At 41.1% G+C, this 25,596-nt stretch overlaps 1 protein-coding gene across 7 annotated transcripts in view; it reads right to left on the bottom strand.

Moving 5' to 3' along the window:
- The window catches only part of Grik1 (glutamate ionotropic receptor kainate type subunit 1), a 384,549-nt gene that overhangs the window by 132,574 nt on the left and 226,379 nt on the right, over positions 1-25,596 (bottom strand). For all 7 annotated transcript variants that reach the window (XM_041678559.1, XM_041678562.1, XM_041678563.1 and 4 more), the window contains exons 2-3: positions 20,412-20,579; positions 16,315-16,572 (exon numbers count right to left, since the gene is read on the bottom strand). In XM_041678559.1, coding sequence (XP_041534493.1) covers positions 16,315-16,572; positions 20,412-20,579 — 426 coding nt within the window. The remainder of the gene's footprint in view (positions 1-16,314; positions 16,573-20,411; positions 20,580-25,596) is intronic.

Genomic DNA, 25,596 nt, shown 5'->3' with positions numbered 1-25,596 from the left:
CAAGTGATTGAATGAATAGTTCAACTAACCAAGTTACTAGGCCAGCAAATAGAGAAAGCAAAATCTAGACCAGAATAAATGCATCAGACCTTCTCTTGGCCTGCTGTGACCAACCACTTTCATAATAGTTTCAGCAAAGAAAGATTTTCATGCCAAGAGAGGGAGAAGAGCATAAGTTAATACAGAAGGTCAGTTTCTAATTGGCATAATTTTCCCTGTATAGAATTCTATCATTTAGCTTGTAAATGAGAAGATGCCTTCCTTGGTGTGTAGGTGAATTGGCTTTGGGGAAGGAAGGCTCTGCAGACTGAAAGGTTATAGACCCAAGGTGTGAGAAGGGCGGTGACTTTACACCCGTCTTCCTGAAGCAATAGCTGCCTTCATGGCAAATGATGCTGAATCTACAATTTAGAAGGCTTTCTCCCTTCACAGGAGAGAACATTCACTGAAAGCTTTCCTTTATATTTGCAGTTTGTGGTAATCAATCAAGCATTTCATGTTTCATTGTAATGACTAGTTAAAAGTTATTTGTTAAACAGATAATGACCTTAGGATAAGGAAATAGATTTAAGAGCAGCCCCCAGATTTCTGACATCCTCCTTTGGATGCCTGCCCAGATCAGGTGACCCAACCCTGACAAGACTTCTGTTACAGGCAATACCAATGGTACTTCTTAAACTAGGAATGTGGTGGTTTTTCTAGCCCATCTCGGTGGAGGCATTTTAGATTGAAATGAAGATCAGGAATGGACCAGACAGACCCAAGTAAGTGACTTCTGTGGGATAATTCTCTTATACATGATAAAGATTTGTCACTTGTATTGGTTTAATAAAATGCCGATTGACCAGCAGACAGGCAAGAAGTATTAGTCGGTATCCAGGCAGGGTGGCCAAACTAAGAGTGCAGAGGAAGCAAAAGATAATGCCTTACTGAGAATTGGTATCAAGTCACGTGACTAAATACAGATAAGAATAATGTGTTAGTTTAAGTTGTAAGAGCTAGTTACTAATAATCCTGACTAACAGGCCAAACAGTTTATAACTAATATAAACCTCTGGGTGTTTATTTGGGACTGAGTGGTTGTGGAACCAGATGGTACAGAAATATAAAGTAATATTATATAAAATTGATCTCATCTTGACTCTTCATGACTATCAATGTCATGAATGAGAGAGGAAGGTTCTGGACCAAAGAAGACAAAAGAGATGCCACAATTAAATCCAATGAATGCTCCTGGGGCAATTAGGGAAAAGATGAAGGATGAGTTTGCGAGACAGTGTTGTATCATTGCTAAACTTCCTACATTTCATGGATTGCTATGTGGCTGTAGTGAAGAAAGTTGGTTTCTAAAGTAGGTACAACAATGTATTAGTGAGCAAAAAAGTCAAAATATCTACAATTTACTTTCCATACAATGTTCTATAGAGCTCATAGCTACTGTTACTCATACTTTTTTTTTTCATGGTTCTAAAAATTGAACCCAGAGTTTTGATCGCCACACATTGAAAGTTTGAGACAAAGTGTAGTATGCTGTATAGCCCCAGGATGCCTTGGGGCTTCTGGTCTTCCTGCCCCAGCCTGTCGAGTGAGGCTTATGGGGGTGTGGATTGTAGGAGGAGGGCCCGCTTGTTCGTCCTGGCTGCCTGGTTAGCTTAGTCCCAGAATAACAACACAGAAACCGAATTAATTAAATCACTGCTTAGCCCATTAGCTCTAACTTCTTATTGGCTAACTCTTTCATTTTAGTTTAACCCATTTCCATTAATCTGTGTATCGCCACATGGCACTGGCTTACTGGATAAGTTTCAGCAGCACGTCTTACTCTGGTAAGATCCATGGCACCTTCTCTCCTTTCTTTCTCCCAGCATTTAGTTCTGTCTTTCACAACTACCTAAGTTCTGCCCTATCAATAGGCCAAGGCAGTTTTTTTATTCATTAACCAATAAAAGCAACACATTGACAGAAGGACCTCCCACACCATCATTCCTCACTTGTAGTTATGCTTATGTTGAAAGAATGAGAGAAGATTAAAATGAATTTGGTCCATTAGAGATGGCTACTGTGTCTGGATGAAACCATGGGCGCACAGGTTTATTGTACACCTCTTGAAATTTTTCTCTAAGTTCAAAGACAAAACTCCTGGCTATGAGGTAATATCACATGTGTCCCCTCTGATCCTCACTCCCAGGCATGCAATTAGAAACCTAAAGTTGAAAGTGCTTTAGAGCAAATTCAGGTTGTTTCACATGAATGTGAGCTAGGCTGCATATAGAGATAACATTTAAAAAGTGTCTACGTGGCCAATTCTAAACATTTTGGTTGTCTCCTCTGTGTATTCAAATATGACACAGAAAAAATGCTGATCTGCTTCTGTATTGAGGAGCTGTGGCATGGGGCAGAGCATATGGAAGAGGAATAAAAACCCCCTCTGTTTCCAGTGGGAATGTAAAAAAATGCTATGTGTCTTGTTCAATAATAACAAGCCTTGCTATTTGCACTCTCTCTTTCCCAGCATGCTGCTTGTCTCCTAAATGCTCACTAAACCTAGAATATTCTTTGGAAGTGTTCAGGTGCAGGAGCTATTTCATGGAGAGGAGAGTGATGCACAGAGAGGTTAATTGTCTAGATCAGCCCTGAGAATGAGGCACAGACACCAGGAATTGAAAGGGACTTTAAAGGTCAAAGTCTTACTTGATGCAGGAATCCCCTCCCATTGCTGCTGAACACCTCTCGGTGTGAGAAGCTCTCTCCTGCACACCGCAGTCCAATCTACTCCTGGGTAGCTTTCGTTCTATTTAATGAGTCTCAGTTCAAAAAGAAAGTGCCTCAGTTTTCTTGAGTCTTAATCCAATTCCCTGTTCATTACACCATACAAGTGGGTTTGAGGCTGTAAAATGAGTGTAATAAACCATTGGGACCTGAAGATCAGATCACACATTTTAAATGTTAATTTCTTCTGCATTTGAACTCAGAAACATGCAAAATGGCATTTCACAAATGTGTGGGTATATTAATATACCAACATCTAATAGGATTCTTAAGGGCATCTATGTATAAATTGGGAATCTTCCAGAGGGAAGGAAAAATATGGGCTGAGAAATGGAAATGAGAGACACGAATTACTTGGGGGAAGTGTGGCCTGCCTTAGTGCAGAGCTTCAGAATATGGTGTTTCAAAATTACAACGACAACAAAAAGGTAAGTTGGAGGCAACCATAAGGAAAAATTGTGGCTCTTGATCACAAAGGAACTCATGGGGGAACCTAACCCAAACACTTTAGATTGACTATATTGCAGTAAACTCCAGCAATATATTTTGGGCCTGAATTCTGGATAATATCTATGGTAGCTAAAAACAATGTCTCTTGCATATATCTCAAAGCTGACTTCCTGAGTAGAATTCTGAACTTTGGAGATTTCTGGACAGGGGACTGGGGTTGAATACATGGCAAGTTTAAACAAGTGGAGGAAGAGAAAACAGAAAAGATCTGTGAATTGTTGCTTGTTAAGATCCTGTAGCAAGGACCTTTTATCCCATAGTGAGGAGGATTTGAGCAGCCTTGCAGTCCCTAACGGCACAGCGGGCTAAGCTGTGCACAATGACAGTGTCCTTCATGTGACACTGACTGTGTGCAGGATCCCCTTCGTTTCTGCTGCTATCCTGTGGGTAAATGCAAGGGAATCCACCAGGCATTCAAAAGCTTAAGTCACCCTTGCAGGTTCCTGGGAGTTTCCCTTGCACCAAGTTCTACCTGACCTGAAATGCTCCCTTTCCAGTCATCTCTTTCAGTACCCTCCCCCTACATCTACCCACAATGCAATCCTTCATGTTCCCATACCCACCCATCTCCAGCCCACTCATAAGATCTCTTTTATTTCCCCTTCCCAGGGAGATCTATATGATTCCCCCTTGGGGCCTCCTTGTTACCTAGCCTTGCTGGGTCTGTGGATTGTAGTTTTGTTCTTACAGCTAATATCCACTTATAAGTAAGTACGTACCGTGCTTATCATTTTGAGTTTGGGTTACCTTAATCTGGATGCCTTTTTTTTCTAGTTCCATCCATCTGCCTTCAAATTCATGATGTTATTATTTTTAATAGCTGAATAGTACTCCATTGTGTAAAAATACCACATTTTCTTTATCCATTCTTCAGTTGAAGGGCATCTAGGTTGTTTCCAGAGTCTGGCTATTATAAATAAATCTTCCGTGAACATAGTTGAGCAAGTGTCCTTGTGGTATGATTGAGCATTTGTTAGGTATATGCCTAAGACTCCTAGTAATGGTGGATACCTAGCCTAAACTGGATGTCTTCTGTGACCAGGGAATATTCCCAGTGAAGGGATTGGGACACCAACCAAGCCACACAGCCTTTGGTATGAAGTCTTTCCTGTATATGGAATGTGCTGGGGTAAGGGTGGTACAGAGATTGTGGAAGTGGCCAACCATTGACAGGTCCATCTTGAGACTGAGGCCATGAGAGTGAGCCCACCCCTGACATTGCCAGGAGTGCCAGAACCCAGAGCCTGGATGGCCCAGAGATCTCGGATAGAACCAAATATCATTGGAGAAAAAAATATGTCAATGTAGTGATGCCTAATGATATTCTGCTATATTCGTAGACTGGTGACTACCCCAACAGGCATCAGAGAGCCTTCATCTGATGGAAACAGATCTAGAAACTCACTGCCAAACATTAGACCCAGCTAGGGGAATTCTGCTGAAGAGACGGAGGAAGGATTGCAGGAACGAGAGGGGTCAAGGACTTTTAACCCACAGACACAACTGACCTGTGCTCCTAGGAGCTCAGAGTCTGAACTGATCGCCAGAGAGTCTGCATGGGACTGATCTAGGACCTTTGCACATATCTGACAGTCACATTGCTTGGTCTTCTCGTGGGACTCCTAACAGAGAGAGCAGGGGCTGTTCCTAAGTCTTTAGCTGGCTTTTGGGGACCTAACCCTCATGCTGGGTTGCCTGGCCTTTATACAAGGGGAGGTGTTTAGTCCTATCATAACTTGAAATACCATGTTTTGTTGATACCCATAGGAAGCCTGCCCCTTTCTGAACAGAAACAGAAGAGGAGTAGATGGTGGTGGAGTGGGAGGAGAGGAGGGACAGAAAACTACAGTTGTGATACAAAATAAATAAATTTAATTGAAAAGCTCCCAAACCAAAACTTCAATCATTATTTGAGTACAGTCTTCGGAGCAGGTATTTCATCTGTTTACATGGTGGTTGGGACCTTCAATCATTTTACTAGGATATCCAAGGGTGCGTGACATGTTGTTATTTTTGTGTTTGTTTCTCTATAGATTCTCTTAGGATTTATTTCTTTCAGTCACTGACATTTCTTTGTATGTTAATCTCATTTCAAATTCGTCCTTGCTGAATATACATGTTCACAATGGAATTTGATTCATGCACAGATAATAATGAAACTACGAAATTCGCAGAAAGAAGAAAGGGATGGGGAAATATAGTAAGTGAAATGACCCAGACTCAGAGAGATAAATCCTGTATATTCTGTCTCATCTGCAGAAACTAGGTCCTGGCTTTTGTGTGGGTGTATTTGTGTGGTCGTGAATGCAGGGTGCGTTCAGTAAACTGGAGAGAAGCTGGGAGAAGGGGAGAAAAGGATTTGGAGGACAGTGGAGAAGGTAATAGAGTACACGGGCCGTGAGGATAGGTTAAATGCATCAGCGGGAAGCAGTGCTTGCCTTGCAAGACTGACTCTAGATCACTGACCTATATACGCAGGCACACACACACACACACACACACACAGAGAGAGAGAGAGAGAGAGAGAGAGAGAGATATTCTGGGTGTGGCATGGGATTTTGAAACTCCAAAGTCCACTTTCAATGACACACATCCTCCAATAAGGCCACACCTCCTTATCAGTCCCAGCAGTTCATCAAGGACTAAACATTTAACTAGATATTGATTTTAAAATAAAATCACATAAATCATCCTTTCTCTACAACTTTGTCTACATGTGGAGCAAGGACTAGTAACTATTGCAGACCACTGGTTAGGCATCTCGTGCAGCTGTGACGGATTCCAGAAATGACTTACGGAAATCATAAACTAACAAGTCAAGGACTAAGCCGTTACACAACACCTCTTAGAAGCCACGTGCCACGAATCTGGGACTGGGTTTTCTGTCAGGTACTCATTGCCTTGTGCGTTCTGGGTTTTCTATTCACATTTGCACCCAAAGTGCAGACTACTCTCCTGAAATCCAGACCCCTCTATTCACAACTCCTTTTGATATTTATGTGTGCCTAAAATTCAAATTTGGCATATTCATGGCCGAACATTTGATATCTGTGAGGGTTAGTTTTCAGTGACAACATGCCACAACCTAAAATCACTTGGCAAGAGAGTCTCAATTGAGGAAGCATCTAGAAAAGGATGGACTGTGGCATGTCTTTGGGGGATTGTCTCAATTGTTAGTTGAAGTGGGAAGACCCAGCTGTGTGATATTTTGTTTGTTCTGGAACAAATAAAGCTTGCCTGAAGATCAGAGGGCAGAGCTAGCCACACTAGTTAGCCACAGAGGCCAGGCAGTGGTGGTACACAACTTTAATCCCAGTACTCAGGAGACAGAGGCAGGCTGACCTCTGTGATTTCAAGGCCATCCTGGCTACAAGAGATTGAATCAGTCTTAAAGAGAGACAGAGCCAGGTGGTGATGGCTCACACCTTTGATCCCAGCACTACAGACGTAGAAACAGGTGTGATATGGCTGGGCAGAGAGAGAAATATAAGGCAGGAGGAGACAGGAACTCGGAGCAGTCAGTCTGAGAGTTCTTAGGGTCAGGATTGCCATTCGGTCTGAGGATTAGGTAGAGGTAAGAACTAGTGGCTGCCTGTTCTGCTTCTCTCATCTTTCAGCATTAATCCCTATAACTGACTCCAGGTTTTTATTGTTAAGATCATTTAGAATTTGTGTGACACACAGCTTGCTTGGGATGGGTCCTGATTTGTGTGTGAGCAAAGGAGGCAGGCAAGGTGCATGAGTTTGTTTCTGCTCTTGACTATGGTGGTGACCAGCCGCTTGAGTTCCTGCCTTGACCAACTGTTATGAACTGTAACCTGGAACTGTAAGCTAATTAACCTTTGCCTTCCCTAAGTTGCTTTTGGTCAGAAAATTCAACCACAGCAACAGACAGGAATGTAAGACAATATCCATCTGGCTTCCTACAGGTTAACGATACCCAAATCCTTTACCATCTCAGAGGATGGCAACTCTATCCATTGGCTTGTGTTAAAGATGAAAAGATTATCTTTTACTCACCTCCCTGTCTTCCAACCTCTACTGCCTCAAGATATTATTATCATTATGGTTTTCTTTTAGCCCACAAATCATAGCCTGCTTTGTCTTTACCAGAGCATTAATAGTTCCTACGACAGAACATAGATTTCCTGTTCTAACCTACTATTTAAAAATAAACTTGCCATATGGCATTTGTCTCATGTCAAAAGAAAGCAATATGTTTTCCTTGACATATGACTCAACTGGAATGCCAGCAAAACTGCTTCTTCAGGAGAGCTATGGGACTCTACTCCTTTCCTGATACATCAGTCCACTGAGGGAAGTGTCTGCAACCCGAAGTGCCGGGAGTTTCTCAGGTAATTGAGTTTAATACATCAGAGTCTGTGTCATTCAGTAACAAAGGGAGTGATGGGACATAGGACAGCTTTAAAATGTTGTCAAAGCAGGAGACAATGACTTGTGCATGCTGGGAATATTCACGATGCTGCTTCCACAGCTTTCTGGAGGAGTCTTTGCTGTTTGATCCATCATTAAAACACACCCCATACTGTAATGCAAATGGTAGCAAGAAAAAGGGGCATACAGGAAAAGCTTGCAAATGGGGGGGGGGCACATTCAGACTCTTAGATTGGTAAACTCGTTCAGCCTCTAAGATGTTTCCAGTGCTGATGCTCTCTTACTCCAATGCTAGGATCTCCATTTCCTGTCTTGGTTACTATAGGAGTAATTGGCAGATTGCAATGACTACTGTCAGCCCTCTAGAGTGAGTGCCTTATCAATACAACAGCCAGAATAATCCATTAATACCTTGTCGCTTTGATCCTGTTCAGTACACACAGAGTACAAACTCTTCCAGGGGTCTCCAGTGCCCCCACAGCATCCATCAATCCCTCTCCCTTGACCTCTTCCACCACTAATGTCATTTAAGTCAACTTCAGTCACACTGCTTTTCTCCCTAGCTCCATAATATACCAGACACAGTTTCACCAGCACCAGCAGCTAGCTTTGCCTGGAACCTTCTCGTACCACATGGCTCACCTCCTCACCAGCTCCAATTTGGGCTCAAACCTCACTTTTGAAATGTGACATGATCCCAAACACTGAAAACTGCACTCTGGCTTCCAGATTTTTCCCTACTATGCTATTTTTTCTCCCATATTGTTTAATCACATGTAAATGTATCACATATATGATATATATGTAATACATATGATATATATTACATATATTATACTCTAGGAGGGTGGAATCAAGACGGTATGGTGTAACATGAGTTGGAGTTCTACAGAAAGCAATCTATTCAGCATTGGAATATAAATCATGTCTTACACGGGGTACTGCAGAAATCCACAGTAGGTCCCTTCCGTGACAAAATTCTGCTGTCTGAGGCCAAGGAAGAAGCCCTTTGAAAAGAGAGGAGTGCTCTCCCAAGAGTCCTATTGGTCAGTTGGAAGCTCATGCTTTCAATTATGCCAAAGCTGCTCCCCTTGACCCTTTTAAGAGTTAGTCATTGCCCTGCTTTCAGTATTCAGATAGCTAAAGTGGCCACCTTTCTCTCAAGACCCGTCTCTTTTCTGTTGCATCTGAAACATTCAGACATTAAAATCTTGCTCACATATCATGCACTTGAGCATTCTTCATAACCATGTAAGTACAACCAAACAAGGGCCAGGATAATCATGAATTTAGAGAGGAAGGTCTAGGAACAAGATAAAGCAGGGACTAGGGAAAGCTTGTGCTAAAGCCCCTTCTACTGTTCCTGGAAAGTATTTGGGTTAGGGCCTAGACAGTGTGCTTAGAGAAGTCTAAAGTAATGGCCCAAGATACTTTAATCATATATTCTATTACTTTAGTAAATGGGAGACTTTTATTTTATTGGTGTGTAGCTAGATTGTGTGGGTGTGTTTGCATGCGTGTGTGCACGTATTATATGTGTTATATGTGCTTAATGAGTGCTTGTGTGTAGGCACATGAGCTCATGCACTCACATTATAACTAGAGGAACATTTCAGGTGTCCTGACATCTTTATCACCCTCCATCTTATGCTCTTGAGGCAGGACTCTCATTGTAGCTGGAACAAGATGATGGCCAGCACACCACGTCATCCTCCTGTCTCTGCTCTTTCCATACTGTGCTGGGGTTAAGGCACCTCTGTTGCCATACTTGGCTTTTTATGAGATGCTTGGGCCTGAGTTCTTCAGGCTTGCATAGCAAATGCTTTTTATCCATTCACACATCTCTCTAGCTCCTATGTATGGAAGGTTTTTAATAATGGGTGCATCACTGAGATGCCATTGGAGGGTTATTTCATCCCAGTGCCTTCTCCCCAGTTGTTCCTTCTAACTGAGATTTAGAATTCTCTCTCCAGGTATCCGCATGGCTTGGTCCTTATACTTTTTTGGGGTTTTACTTTTATTATAAGTACTTCCCAGACATTCCTACATAAATTACAAACTTTTTTCTACCCAGTTTCTCAAACATCATTAGCTGCTTTCTCTTTCTTCATGACATTGACTGCTACTTATATACTAAATATTTACTTTTGTATTTTGTTTAGATAAACAGGTTGGGGGAGTCAAAAGGTCAGAGATATTTTTGCTTGTGTTGGAACATTTTTGCTAACAGTAAATGCTTATATTAAAGGATCTCTTCTATCATTCTGTCCCTCTGACTGTTGTGTTAGAGTGAGAACGAGAGAGAGAGAGAGAGAGAGAGAGAGAGAGAGAGAGAGAGAAATCAGAGAACATCAGAAACTCATCTCCAATGGTTCATCTGGACTTTTATATCTTCAAGCATGTTTTTATTTTGAACATTACTTAAAGAAAGCAGTCATCTTCTTATGACAACAAAACAGCTTGTAGCAAGCACACTGAGAATAGGAGCCATTTAGAGCTTAGCCACAGGAAGAAGCCATGGGAATCATCCAGAGGATCACGCATGCTGTGTTGCCTTGCTTGGTTTCCCCAGTATCCCAGAAACTTCACCTGCTTTGTTTGGATATGGATATTAAACCCATTGACTGAGAGGAAATTTCAATAGAGAGGAAGGACAATTCATGGTTTATCTTAAGTTAGTCACAAAATAAAAACTAGGCATGAATGTGGTTTTCCCAATGAAACGTAATCTAGCATTTACTTGCTTGATCTACGCCAGTTGTGTAGGTGTTTGCCTAATGAAGTGTGATAAAACACTGTGAAAATCAACCCTCTCTAGCCTGCCAAGTTCATGTTTTTCATAGCCTTGTAAAGAAATCATCCTTAGAGTGTTTAAAGGAATCAGCAACTGTTTCAATCATTAGTGTCTGTTAACAGTGTTGGGGCTCATGCACACAGTATGGCATATTCTAGTTCCTTGAAGAGAAAAGAGTGGAAGGTCTAAGGAGCAATGACTTTCTACACTCCTACAACCATCCTGTCCTCCAGCTCTCTCTCCCCTCTCCCCTGCCAAAGTCAGTGTAGACCTGGCAACCCTTCTCCAAACCGCCTCTTTCCTTTGTCTATTGAAGAGTCCCAATTGAGAAAGCCATTTTCCCACCTATACAAACAAACAAATAAAACAAAATAAGAAAACAAAACAACAATGAAATGCAACACAGGGAGCCAAGGAGAACTGGGTGGAAGAACAGGCTCTGTCCTAACCTGTGTTTCTCCATGTTGCATAAAACAGTCATTTTCAGGCTGTGCTGTGCCCTGAATGATTCCGTTATTATAAAATAGCAGTTCTCTCCTTTCTGAGTGCAAATACTGGGGGAGAACGCCTCGTACGTTGCTTGTGTGAATAAACAACCAACAATCCAGCATAATGCTAAGTTATTTCTACAAATGAAACATCACCAACTATGACCTTATCAAATTTAACAAGGAACGCATGCAGATATTGGTGTATTAAAACCCTCGAAGAATGGTCAGAGCTGGGGTCTTAGGAACCCTAGCAGTTAATGGGGCATGGGGGTCCCTCACCACGCTCATGTCAAGGAAGAGGTGTTTAATCCTACAGTGAGTGCAGTGGTACCCACCAACCTCTCATCAGATCATATGATGCATGTGTGGCAATATTAACAGGTAATGAACCCTTAAATCTCATCCAGGGATTTAGTTTACAACAAGCCTTTGCTTGAAACAGTCCCTTTGAGCCACCAATTGACTGGACCCAGCCCTGGCTTTTAGGGCATCCCTGTGCATGGTTAAGGCTTTGTGGCTTAGTTCTCTACCATCTAATCACCAGCGATGGGCCTCTTGGTGTCCCTATTAGCTCTGTGCCTGTGTCTTCAGCAAGGCCTCTTCCAACCTTGCAGCCTTTAAAGCCCTTCAGTGCCATTTTGTAACATTTATGTGATGGTAAACGTATGATCTAAGAGTTAAAGTTAGTGTTAAGACAGAAACAAAAGATTCCGTGACTGCCAATGCCCACTGCCAAGTAAAATCAGTGATTAAAGATGGCATAATTGTTGCAGCTTCTGAATTGTAAAAATGCAAGTGTGACAGTTTCTGACATAGCTTATTCACTGCAAAGAACCTTTCTGCAGTGGACCTTTTCGATTTCTATCACCATTACATCATTTTTGGCCATTCCCATTTCTGCACTGATGTCCATTTTCCATTCAGACTCAATATAAGAGGAGACAAAGCTTTAGGGACTGGAATAATAGCTTAGTGGTAGAATACTTGCCTGCTATGTACAGTACTCTTATACTGCACACACATTCATATGTACATACATGCATACACACACACACACACACACACACACACACACACCATACACACACTGAAGTCCAGGTTTCCCTGAGGTTTTTCTTTTGTGTTTATTCTGAAGGATCTTGGTATCATGGTTAAATAAATCCATTATTCCTTTATGTCCCTAATTTCTTCTTATCATTTGATTGTTAGTCTTGACCTCTGATAGATAAGGAAAGATACTGCCCACTTTTATCCTACACTGAAGAAAATTTGTCAAGTGAGCTAAGATACCTCCTGGAAAAAAATCACTGAGAATGAGGCAAAGGTTAACAATGGTCTATTAAAAAAAAAAAAAAACCAACTGTAGAGCTTCACTGATGTGGATAAATCTCGGGTTTTACAAATGTTTGCTTTTTGTTCTGTCTGTCTGTCTCTCCCCCTTTCCCCTTCCTCTACTTCTCTCCTTCTCCTTTATATTTTATGTCAAGAAAACCCAGAGGCCCAGGGCCAAGTCTAGCCAAGAATATATACCTTTATATATATAGTTTTACTGTTACATACTGTGTCCACTCATCTACATAGCGTATATGAACGCCAGCAAAGTAGTTGTGCCCAGGCCATATGGCCACAATACTGTACCACACTATTTGCTCTTTATGTAAAAAGGTTGCTGACTCTGTGTTCTACATAACTGTCAGAGGCTGCATTTCGGTGACCTAGGCCCCAAGAAAGCAGAAAGTGCTGAGTAGACTTTATGCTGCATTTGGTGCTCAGCTTCTCAGCTTTCTGCTGTGTATTAAAGGAAAGAAGCCAGGCTTCCACGGGAGTCTAATGAAGCAGAGAGTGGTCCTATGTACAGCAAGTTCTCAGGATGTCTCAATTGCCACAGAATGGGAGACTTGGGGCAGGTGACTGATGTGTGCACCCGGGAAGGAAGGAGGGAAGAGGTGAGGCATGTCAAAACATCACTCTTCTGAAGAATGCTCTAGAGTCATTCTGCAATTTAACTTGTAGAGGACGGAATCCTGCTGGCAAGTTTTGAGTGAACTGCCTGCTGTCCTTAGAGACTTTCAAGCTGCTCCTGTTGACTTGGATGGGAGTAATGGGGCATTTTGTCCCACGACATCTGTGCTGGCTTCAGGCTATTTAACAAACTCCTACTAAACAAATCCCAACAAAGTGCTCTTTATTGGGTATCTAATTCTGTTGTAGAGGTGGGTGCTGAGCACACCTAAGTCCTTCCTTTTCCTTCAGCTTTGTTGTTTCCTCCTGTTTATGGTAATTACTATACCAGAGAACCCTGAGTTAAGCACTATTAAACCCACTCAGAGTCACCGAATGTCTGCTTTTATTGATCTCAGTTGATCCACTTACTCTCTAGGTTCCGATTTAGCAGTTCAATTGATTATTCATTTACATTTTTAATGTTGTAGGCATCATCATTTTATCATGAATCATCTCTCACTTATTGGGTAACACACAAAATCATTGGGATTTTAATTTCAACAAGTATTTATTGAGCATATGAGCTCAGGTGAACAGAGCAAGAATTACATTGGTCATTCGACTTTATGGTCAGCAATGGCAAAAATGATGTGCTGATGCCTTTGCTGTGCAAAACAGCTGTTACTGATAAGTGGGTTCTGTGGTGTGAGGGGTGGTTAGAACATTAATGTTATAACTTCCCCTTTCTAATTATATTTTGTCTACATATACATTAAAATATAGAATGTCCCATATCATTGTTTGACCTTATTCTTAGACACAGGTATTTCTATAATTTATTTTCTTTTTAGATGACTTAGTTTTCCTGAGGATGTGGAAAGAATAAGGGATTATGCCAAGGAGAGCTCCTTAGAATGAGAGCTAGTTTGATTTTAATAGCTCATGGAACTACTTCACAAACGCAAGCAACATGGAAACATCTAGCTACATTTGTGTTTGCAGAATTACTTTCTTACGAAGGTCCCTTAAATTTGCTTTGTGGAGTTCATTGGTAATATGCTTCCATTTTGCTCGTTCAGAAGGTGAAAGTAGTGCTATATCTGCCAGTGGCTTATCCTTCCCGATAGGGACTGTTTAGTGTATCGTATTTATGAGTTATATGTCTAATCACCTATTGCTTTTGCTTGTTTCTAAAATGAGATGTGGCATAGGAAAATACATAAATGGGTACTTCTGGCCAAAATAGTCACCTTTATCTGACAGTATAAAATGGAGCCAGAGTTTAATGCTGGATAGAGGCGGCACTACACTCATTTTCTAGGAAATAGTATGAGCTAAGGCTTGCTGAGAAGGGAGTGAAAAATGAAAACGTGCCAAACACTTGGAAGTGCCTCTTTCTGCTAATCTTCACTGCCAATTTCATTAGCCTTATTACAAACCCTGCGGATGGAGAAAAGAGCTATTCTAAATTCTTGACAAAAAGGTCCGATGGTCAATAGTAGTATTCTTTGTGCATGAAGGTATTAAACTTGTTTCCATGTGCCTGATCTATACCAGGAAGCACATTCTAAGCAAAGCCAGAAATTCAGTTGTTAGGAATGCTTCGCCTCATAGTGATGTAAGCATATCACCGATCAATATTAGAAGGTGTAATGTTTCCATTTCCAAAGGCCTTCCCTTCCTTTGGCAGTCCTGGAAATTTTGAGAGAAATTTGACAATTAACTGTGATCACAGACAATGAGTGCATTCACCAGTTGAATGTTGAGGTCAACCTGGGTTCTGCCCTAAATTACTATATTTTGCAAAAATAGGTTATTTTTATTATTTGTTTTCAGACTGTTTTGTCCTTGGAGATCTTCTGTAGAAATTTACTACTAGGTTCTGCTTTGGCCTCTTAGATCTCTGAAACTCTTTGCCTAAGCCTTTACAACCATTCTATAATTTACATATATTCATTTAGAGATAGATTGGATGACATATAAAATATAATTTGATTATTAACATTACTAATCCAGATCGGAAATAAACAACAAGAAAAACTTGTGCTTGCCTCTTCCATAAACATCATGTAAAAGGTGATTCTCTGGCAAATTGCTGCTAATGAAATGCTGTGCCTTGTGAATTTATTGTTACTCAATAAATTCTGACATTGTGGAAAGACACAAATGTATTTGTTGATGTTTTAACATTGCACACTTAGAAAGAGGACTTAGGAAGAAGTTGGGGATTGTTAAGAGCTAGACTTTTCATCAAACCTCATATGAACAGAACGTAGACAGAGGAGGTAACTCAACATTGAACTAAATTTGGGACTTTAAGATGTAGACAAGGGTGATTCTTTGGTTCACCTTAAACCAAAGGGAGGAGATGGTAAGATAATTAGGGCTTGCAAGACACCTCAGTTAGTAACTGGTCTGGTGTGCAAGCATGGAGACATAGGTTTGGATATCTAGTTCTAAAGATAAAAGATGACCATGGTTTTGTGCATTTGCAATCCCAACATAGGTGTAGGAACAGAGACAGGAGGGATTCACTGGCTAAGCAGCCTAGCTGAATCAGTGAGCTCTAGGCTCAGCGAGAAAGGAGACCCTGTACAGGAAAAATTATGGGGAATAATCTAGGAAGACAGGTATCAACCACTGGCTGCTTTGTGCACATGCATGCACACACACACACACACACACACACACACACACACACACTCACATTGCATTCACATGCTAACAAAGGAACCAGAGCTTCAAAAAATTTGAGGTAAGAACAGAAACCAAAAGGGAAAGTGCCAGCAACTCTATCTTCAAAGCGGCTAGAATCAGAGACAGTATCTCCCGATAATTAGATACCATCTTCTGTTCTTCATCCTAAAATAAGCAGGTCAAACAACCGTATCCTATTGGTTCATTTAAAAGGGTTTATTGAGTTGCTGTAAGATGGCTACAGAATGAGCTCTAACTGCAGCACTGCCTATAGCCACAGACAAAGCTCCAAAATTTTGTGCTGGGCTCTTCCTCGGGATCCACAGTTTCTTTCCCAGGAAATAGTTCACTGCGGAGGCATAATGTCTGGTTTGGTCTGATTGTGATAACTTTTGTAGATATACGCATAACTCTTCTTGTTAGACATGAATTAGGTCACTACAACTGCAATTACACTCTCAGTACAGGTGCACGAATGAAAGCCCACGGTTTGCACTGTAAGAGATCCCAATGTATATCTATAAGATGATGTATTTTTAAAATCCTACATTTTAAATTTGCTAAATTTGTTAAATTCACTCTACATGGCATTCTAAAATTCCTTTAGAATTCTCAGTTAGCTTATGGGAGAGAGTATTTCTGTACACACCACCTGACAGACCTCATGCCTGTTAGAATAAACATGGCCAAGGAGGGCTTGTGTGAGTCCCATACCTGTGCTGTCTTCATACACCACAGTCACGGTTTTCCAGTTGTAATAGAGGACCAGGTCCAGGACTGCCCTGCTGATAGCTGCGTAATCTGGGTAGAGGTTGATGTAAAATAAGTCTCTGTTGTCCACCGAGGGGTGTTTCCAGCGAGTCTGAATGTGTGGCACTTCCAGAGCATTGCAAATAGATTGCACAGCACTCACAGACGAGCTGTGGGAAGGGCCAAAGAGGGCGGCCACACCGAGAGCCAGCTGGTCGCAAGCTGATCACATCCAAAGACAAGAAAGGGGATGGGGCGGGAGGGCGGGGAAGAGGAGAGAGAGAGAAAGAGAGGTCTATGAATTCACGTTTTCATTAAGTGATTTCTCTAATCAACTCCAAGAGACCTCCTATAATTCCCATCTGTGTTTTGATATCTGCTCTTTCCAGCTTTCAATATACTTTAGATAATAAGATTCTGATAAATGCAGATGTAGAGCCAATCAGAAACCAATCACAGGGCCCACTCCCTGAAAATAAAATTTAGTTACTGGTCTCAGTTCATTACCTTCAATCAGATGAAGGCTAAATCCTTTGCTTGATCCCTTGAGTACTCTGTGAGCTAACTAGCAAACCATTTGTCAAGTGAGTGGCATGTGAATTGAGTTCTGTCATATGGCAGGGTGACAATGGGGAGATTAGTATGGTCAGAGAATCCAGAAGCCCCCGTGGGTGACCATAAAATGCTTTGACTTCAATCCTTCTGAAACATTTCAGAAAATTGAAATATTGCTAAAGAGTCCAAATAAGCAGGGCTGATAGCTAATTAAACTTCAGAATAATGGAATGGCATGACATAAAGAGATCTTTGGGAGACACTTGAGTCTGCCCGTTCATTTCATGCACAACAGACTTAATCATGGCTGCTGGGTAGGAACAGAGCTGAATCAGAGCTCGAGGACCCCAGGTCAAGGTCAGGTGTCTTTCTCTCAATTATGAGCCAAACAAAATTAACTCACATGCTTAAAATTTTCTTCCTAACATGTCTTAGCTATAAAAACAAAGACATCCATTGTAAGAAGTTAGAATATTTATAATACAGGGAAGACCAAAGACTCTGCATTAGTCTGCCAACTTGGGATAATGCTTACAGATGCTTCAGGAAATGGGGGTTCCTGGTCATGTGGTACACTGGTGCCTTTATTGAATGAAAAAGCACAATGTTCTCCCTAAGGTCGTACAAACTCTTCAAGAGTGTATTGCTGCTGTCAGGAAAACAAACCGGTGGGTGTGAATGGTATCATTTATCGAAGTTATTCTTCGCATTTACGTATTTTAAATGCCTTTTAATTTTTGACTATGATAAGTAATATTTCAGTATTGATATTTTTTCTCTCTGCATTTTATGGTTACCCAAGGAGGCTTCTGGACTCTCTCTGCATCTTAAATTACCTTTTTGATTCTAGATTCTAGGCAGTGGAATTTACTCTCTACTACTAAAAGGTCTTGATATTTTTTAATTATTTGATACATATTAACCAAATTACCTTCCAGAAAGATTAGTTTGTCCCCTTCCACCATGAAGAATAGTGTCCAGTAATCATATGTAAGTGGGTGTTAAATATAGGTTTACAACTCATCTTTTATATTTACGTTGTAATTTCATGAAATGAATTTTAGAATTCATTGAATGAATTGCCAAGTGATAATAGTTGAATACCTAAATTAAATAAATAGATTCATATAAAAGAATTTGTATTAGGGATTTTATAATTATGTAGTTTTACAAAATTAAGTAGCAAACATCATATGTTCCTGCAAGTTTCTAGGAGATGATTTAGAGAGAACAAAGAGGACCATTTTGACATCCATGTTGCAGCCGTCTGAGGGGCAACTGATGTTAACATTTCAGGGACAGTTTCTGACACCATGTCGCTGAGTGCTGATTTCCTGCACTAGCTATGAGGATGCACGGCTTTCGGCAGTGCGCTGAAGGTGTGAGTTGTCACTGTCCTCCAAGCTCACTCGTGGATATGTGTTCATTAGCCAGATGAAGTGTGAGCACGGGAGCATGCAAATTATCTTAGCCAGCACGAGCGACGGATTGAGATTCCTGTTAAGATGCCCTTACTCTAGGATGCTAATATTTCTTGACAGAAAATCAATTCTTTACAGTTCTATTTGTTGGAGTGTTTAATTTACAGGTATGGTTGGATCTTCAGATCACAGGAAAGTTCAGCTTTTTTCAATTCTTTTGTGGCTCGAAGTTAAGTGATAAACTGATGTCTCTGTCTTAAAAGTATTGTTCAAAAGTATATGAGAGAGAGAGAGAGAGAGAGAGAGAGAGAGAGTCACAGAGCGAGACAGAGAGAGAGACTGTTCTGCATTTTATGGTTACCCAAGGAGGCTTCTGGACTCTCTCTGCATCTTAAATTACCTTTTTGATTCTAGATTCTAGGCAGTGGAATTTACTCTCTACTACTAAAAGGTCTTGATATTTTTTAATTATTTGATACATATTAACCAAATTACCTTCCAGAAAGATTAGTTTGTCCCCTTCCACCATGAAGAATAGTGTCCAGTAATCATATGTAAGTGGGTGTTAAATATAGGTTTACAACTCATCTTTTATATTTACGTTGTAATTTCATGAAATGAATTTTAGAATTCATTGAATGAATTGCCAAGTGATAATAGTTGAATACCTAAATTAAATAAATAGATTCATATAAAAGAATTTGTATTAGGGATTTTATAATTATGTAGTTTTACAAAATTAAGTAGCAAACATCATATGTTCCTGCAAGTTTCTAGGAGATGATTTAGAGAGAACAAAGAGGACAGGGAACGGTGCAGAGAAAAGAGAGACAGAGATATACAGTGAGAGAGTCAATAGGCAACTTTGTCCTAGAAGAAATCTTTTTTTTTTTTTTTTTTGGAGGCAGAGTTTTGCTATGTAGCTCTCAAAAATGTGTGAGGCTGGCCCAAATTCATCTTGGTCTCTTTAAAGAGCGCTGGGATTACAGGCATATACCACTGTGTCCAGTCTTCTATCCTAAAAGCAGAGTTATTGCACTAAGATAATGGTATATGTAGATTCATTATTATTGCATTAATCTTCATCTACTCGATGAAGAAAGGTTTACATTGTGTTTGTGAGTGGCACTGCAATGCCTAAGGCATCTGTTCCAGGCAAGCACGTTCTCTGATGTCGCTAGGGCAATTCTGTTAACCCCTACCATTCAGTCACTTGGGAACCACCAGAAACAGGACTTGATGACACATGATATGTGTCTGCAAAAAGGCAAAGTGTGTTCTGGAAGGAAAAGGATTTTCTAAAGGCTCAGGATGAGCAGAAACCTTTATTTCCACAAAATCTTTAACCTTGTGAGTCGGCAGTGCCTTTGTCAGAGGCCAAGCTTCATGTATATGGAATCATCAGAGAACAGCTCTGGGGGGACCCAGGGGACATCTAAACCAGTCCCCCCCATTTTCTAAGACTCAGCCCACATGACGAAGCTTGTGGACTGCTTATAAATTAATTTTTGAATATTTGTCTTCTGTTTAGAAGAAAAAATCGAAAATCAAATTGTGATTTGTTCTCACAGATTTAATCTTCATATTTTTATGATTTTGCCGAAAAGTGCAAAAACAACAGCAACAACAAAATGAATAGATGTTAGATAAACCCTGCTGTTTGTAGCAGCCTCTTCTGATCCCAGGTTTGACGTATGTATGTCCTGGGCACTTTTACATGCTTGGTGGATGTGACCTTCCACAAAGTTTTATTTGACTGCATTGTACAATTTCATGGTGGTATCTCAGCTTCGGGAAGGAAAAACAGATGAAGCTTGACATTTTCCATTCACAGCTGAACCAGTTAATCATAGAGTGGAGGGCACTGAAGGAGAAGCTAATCAGAAAGGCCCAGCAAACAGGGCTAGGCAGCGTACGCTAGGTGAGTCCAGATTACATTGATCAGTGAGTGACAATGGAGACCAGGAATTCCTACAACCCATTTCCACTAAGAAGCCTACTTCGGAAAAGGGCAAGCAGAGAAAAGGTGACCTGTGTAGGAGACTTATCACCCAAAGAAGCTTCGTAAAGTAGAAAAATAGTTACCTCTCCGGGAGGCTTCAAAACTATCAAAAAGATTAATTCTCTGGATGTCATAGGTTAATGTGGTGTTAGGCATCAGGGTTCGGTTTCGGTTAATACTGGTGACTGCAAACTTGAAAGCTAATTCTTCAACGTTAACAGGTTCGTTTTCCACAGTTTCAAAAATCCCTCCTGCAGAAGCAAAAGAGATACATGAGAAACATTAGACATGTGAAATATCACTGTTTTAAAAGAAGATTGTAAAGCATGAGGAAAAGACCCAAAATAATAATCACCAGGAGGACCAGGATAGAGACAGAGTCTAGGCTGAATGTTATCAAATTGTGTTACTTGCAAACAAATAGTTCTAACTGCATACATATATGCTCAGGGTTTTAAATCCAATATTGGATGTATAATATTTCTTAGATGGTGGCTGTATTCCCAATATTGATACCACAGAATCATAGCTAATAGTGCAGTAGAAAGCGATTTTCTCTGGTTTTCACGAGAGTTATGTTGTGCTTGACCTAAATATAATTTAAACTCTATTCTGGTAGGGAATCCTGCCTTGGGATTAAGACTTTTCTACTGAAATCAGAATTTCTAGGAGCTGGAGAGATGGCTCTGCAGTTACAAATCGTGTGTATGGCTCTTATAGAGGACCCATACTCAGTTGCCAGCCCCCATTCTAGACTGCTCACAGCTTCCTGTAAGTCAGGTTCCAGAATATCTGATACACTGCCAGGCACCTGCACTCGTGTGCATACCCACCCCTGTAGCGTGCTTAATAAAAACTCAGAGACAGAAATTGGGGTTCAACCTGAATATCAGCAAAGTAAAACAACCAGTCACCGGCTCTTACCTCTACCTCAGACCGAAATGGCGATCCTGCTTCTGGGAATCTCAGAATGAGATTGTGTGTCTACTCCTGTCTTATATTCCTCTCTAGTGCTGATATTAAAGACATGCACCACTACAGTCTGGTTTCTATAACAAACTACTGTGGCTACTGGAATTAAAAGTATGTGTCATCACTGCCTTGGTGTGGGAGAATTGTCTGTATTCTGTCAACCATGTTATAAATAAACACTGATTGGCCAGGTAGGAAATATAGGCGGGAAAACCAGACAGGAAGTAGAAATGATGTAAAGAGAACAGGAGAATTCTGGGAAGGAGGAAGTTGATTACCCCCACTCCTGCCCAGACCACCGAAGCAGCAGGATGTGATCTGCCCCACTGAAAAAAGGTACTGAGCCACATGGCTAACATAGATCAGAAAAATGGGTTAATTAAGATGTAAGACTTAGCCAGTGAGAGGCTAGAGCTAATGGGTCAATCAGCTTTATAACTTATAGAGAACTATGTGTGATTTTGTTTGGGGCTAAACAGTTGTGGGAACCAGGCAGGACAGAAACACAAACAAGCAGGCCAGCCCCTCATGTTACAGAATGGCACCCAGACATGGATAACTGAATCCACAGAAAGCCTGAGAAAGCTTGGGAAAGACTAGAGTAAAACATTTCGGTTTCTGGTCTGTAAGGCTGATCAGTGCAGCTATTTTACTCTCTGAACTTCAAGCAAGCTTTATTTATTAAAATACAAATAAAATATCACTACACACCCCTACATGCTCATGTGCACACCCACCCCTAAACAGTCATGTGTACATACACAGTCATGTGTACATACACACACACTGATGTGTGCATCCCACCCCTACACACTCATTTCACATGCCCCAACACACACTCATGTCCACACCCTCATTCACATACACTCATGTTCACACCCCCATTCACACAGACTCATGCTCATACTCCCATTCACATACACTCATATTCACACCCCCATTCACACACACTCATTGCACACCCCTATTCACACACATTCATGTGCACACCCCCATTCATACACACTCATGTGCACACCCCCATTCACATACACTCATTGCACACCCCCATTCACACACACTCATGTGCACACCCGCATTCACATACACTCATTGCACACCCCCATTCACACACACTCATGTGCACACCCACATTCACACACACTCATTGCACACTCCCATTCACACACTCATGTGCATACCCCATTCACACACACTCATGTGCATACACCCATTCACACACATTCATGTGCAAACTCCCATTCATACACACTCATGTGCACACCCCCATTTATACACACTCATGTGCATACACCCATTCACACACACTCATTGCACACCCCCATTCACACACATTCATGTACATACACCCATTCACACACATTCATGTGCATACCCCCATTCATACACACTCATGTGCACACCCCCATTTATACACACTTATGTGCACACCCCCATTCACACACTCATGTGCACTCCCCCATTCACACATACTCATATGCACACACACTCATGTGCACACCCCCATTCACACACTCATGTGCACACCCCCATTTACACACTCATGTGCACTCCCCCATTCACACATACTCATATGCACACACACTCATGTGCACACCCCCATTTACACACTCATGTGCACTCCCCCATGCACACACTCATGTGCACACCCCATTCACACACTCATGTACACTCCCCCATTCACACACTCATGTGCATACCCCATTCACACACTCATGTGCACTCCCCCATTCACACACTCATGTGCACACCCCCATTTACACACTCATGTGCACTCCCCCATTCACACACTCATGTGCACTCCCCCATTTACACACTCATGTGCACTCCCCCATTCACACACTCATGTGCACACCCCCATTCACACACTCATGTGCACTCCCCCATTCACACACTCATGTGCATACCCCATTCACACACTCATGTGCACTTCCCCATTCACACACTCATGTGCACACCCCCATTCACACACTCATGTGCACACCCCCATTCACACACTCATGTGCATACCCCATTCACACACTCATGTGCACTTCCCCATTCACACACTCATGTGCACACCCCCATTCACACACTCATGTGCATACCCCATTCACACACTCATGTGCACTTCCCCATTCACACACTCATGTGCACACCCCCATTCACACACTCATATGCACACCCCCATGCACACACACTCATGTGCACTTCCCCATTCACACACTCATGTGCACTCCCCCATGCACACACACTCATGTGCATACCTCCACCCACATGCATTTATGTGCATATCTCCCCCATCTACACACATACACATGATTTAAGACAAAAGAAATTTGTTTTAAAGCAGATGTTCTAGATCCTAACTCTAGTGGGACTGGGCAGGGGTGGACTGGGACAAAATAGAGTAATCCTTCTCTGACAGTTTTCAGAATGAAAACATCTTTTCTAGGTTTTATGGCTCAGATGTCTTGGGTCATATTGTATACATCCTAATAAAGCACACGGAAAGTTTCAAAGAAGGGCTATTTTCTCTGTTTGAAAAATCATTTGAATAGACCCCGAAGCAAACTTGTGTTCTAACTCTGGAAACAAGTTCTGTCATGCCCTACATCTCATCCTAAACATGTGTCTCTATCTCACTACAAACAATATCATGGAGACTCCAACTCTCACTTTACGTGAAATACAGGTATTGAATAGAATAAAGATATGGTTAACTTATAATTTTCTTGAAGTGTGCTCCTGAGATTAACTCAGTAAACAGAGAACATTTCCTTGAAGTGCTACCTCTATTTAGCTAAGTCCTTTACTTACCCAACTCTTTGCTTCCTCTGAAAATAGGCCGCAACTGTCCGCCCATGGCATGCTGAATGCTCATAGGCTGCAATTGATCTACTCTCATTGATCCTTATTAAAGGTTAGAATTAGGTATTTCTAAACTTTGTTGACTCAAGTAAGTACACACACACACACACACACACACAGAATGAAAATCACAAGTAATCACCATGTGCACGATTTTTATTTGTTCTTTCTCAGAAGGGGAAATCCAGTGTACAGAATTTAACTAAATGTAATTATACTGGCCCTATTTTAAAGGATTAGGTTTTTTTTTTAAACACGTGTATAACTTTCTGTTGAATTGACTTTATTTCTTAATTAACTATAGTGTCTGGCTATGAGAGCTAAGACCTATAGTAACCTAATTTGGCTTCTTTCAAATACGTTTCTGGCATTTATAGATCAATAGCTTGAACCATTCCTATGTAGATTACTACTATGGTTCTCTATGAAACCATACTTAAGAATAAATGGTGATGTCATGCTAACTTTCATCTAAGAACCCAGGGGAGAGAAAGTTGTTCCAAAAGTAGTATCAGAAAATGCTTGTGTTTTCTTGCTGACAGTCACAAATGGGGAATTAGGAATGGACCTTTCATTTTTTCTCTGGCAGCTGTGAGCAGACGTTGGACTGACAGGTGAGGAGGTCAGGCAAGGAGCACTAAGTGGTCACAGACAAATTGACGTAAGATAAGCTCATTGCTGTGGTCAAGCTGACCCACATTGAAGGTTTTTGCTATTAGAATTCCCATGGTAGTTATTAGCAATTGTTTGTTTACTAGTTTAATCTCCCAGCCCCAGCAAGGGTCCTGGACAGAATCCATGTCACTTAGAACCTGACCCCATCAAGACCAAAGCATCTTAAGATACTCAGGCTGCAACTACTTAGGGAGAAATTCAACCTCAGCCTGTGAGGAGAGCAGCACCTCAGTATGCAAGACAGGCTGTGGGAGGGGGATATACTCCCAGACAAAGAGTAGAAGTTATGAAATGTGGACACTGACTTAACCTAATTCTTTGAAAATTTTAAGTTGTGGGAGGAAAATCATCCTAGAGTAGGATGATGAAAACTAAACTTCCGTATAGTTTTCATCAAAACTTTATAACTAGCAAGCCAAGTAGGAGATATTTTTCCTGTCTTAGTCAATGAAGAAGAAAGAGATAGCGCACATTGTCCCCAAATAATTCAGTCACAAGACTCATCTGTGACAAACTTGGAGGTCTAACTGTCAGCATACGAGTGTGTGTGCTCATGTTTTCACATCGCCAAGCTATTTCTGCTTTGTCACTTCTAAATGAGAATGATAATTCTCCATTACTCCCTGCTCTATAAAGCAAATTGGTAAATTCAGACCAATACTTTGAAAACAATTATTCCCTAGAAAAGGGTTGATATTATTGAGCATTGCTGATGGCAATACAAACCAGTTGTTACCAATTTTGAAACTTAGTGCTCAGTTCAAAATTATT

The sequence above is a fragment of the Microtus oregoni genome, unplaced genomic scaffold (assembly GCF_018167655.1).
Source record: "Microtus oregoni isolate MIOR12 unplaced genomic scaffold, Mior012 000030F_ref0000283, whole genome shotgun sequence".
Taxonomy (NCBI): Eukaryota; Metazoa; Chordata; class Mammalia; order Rodentia; family Cricetidae; genus Microtus; species Microtus oregoni.
The sequence above is the reverse complement of the archived record's forward strand: the minus strand, read 5'-3'. Positions and strand labels throughout refer to the sequence as shown.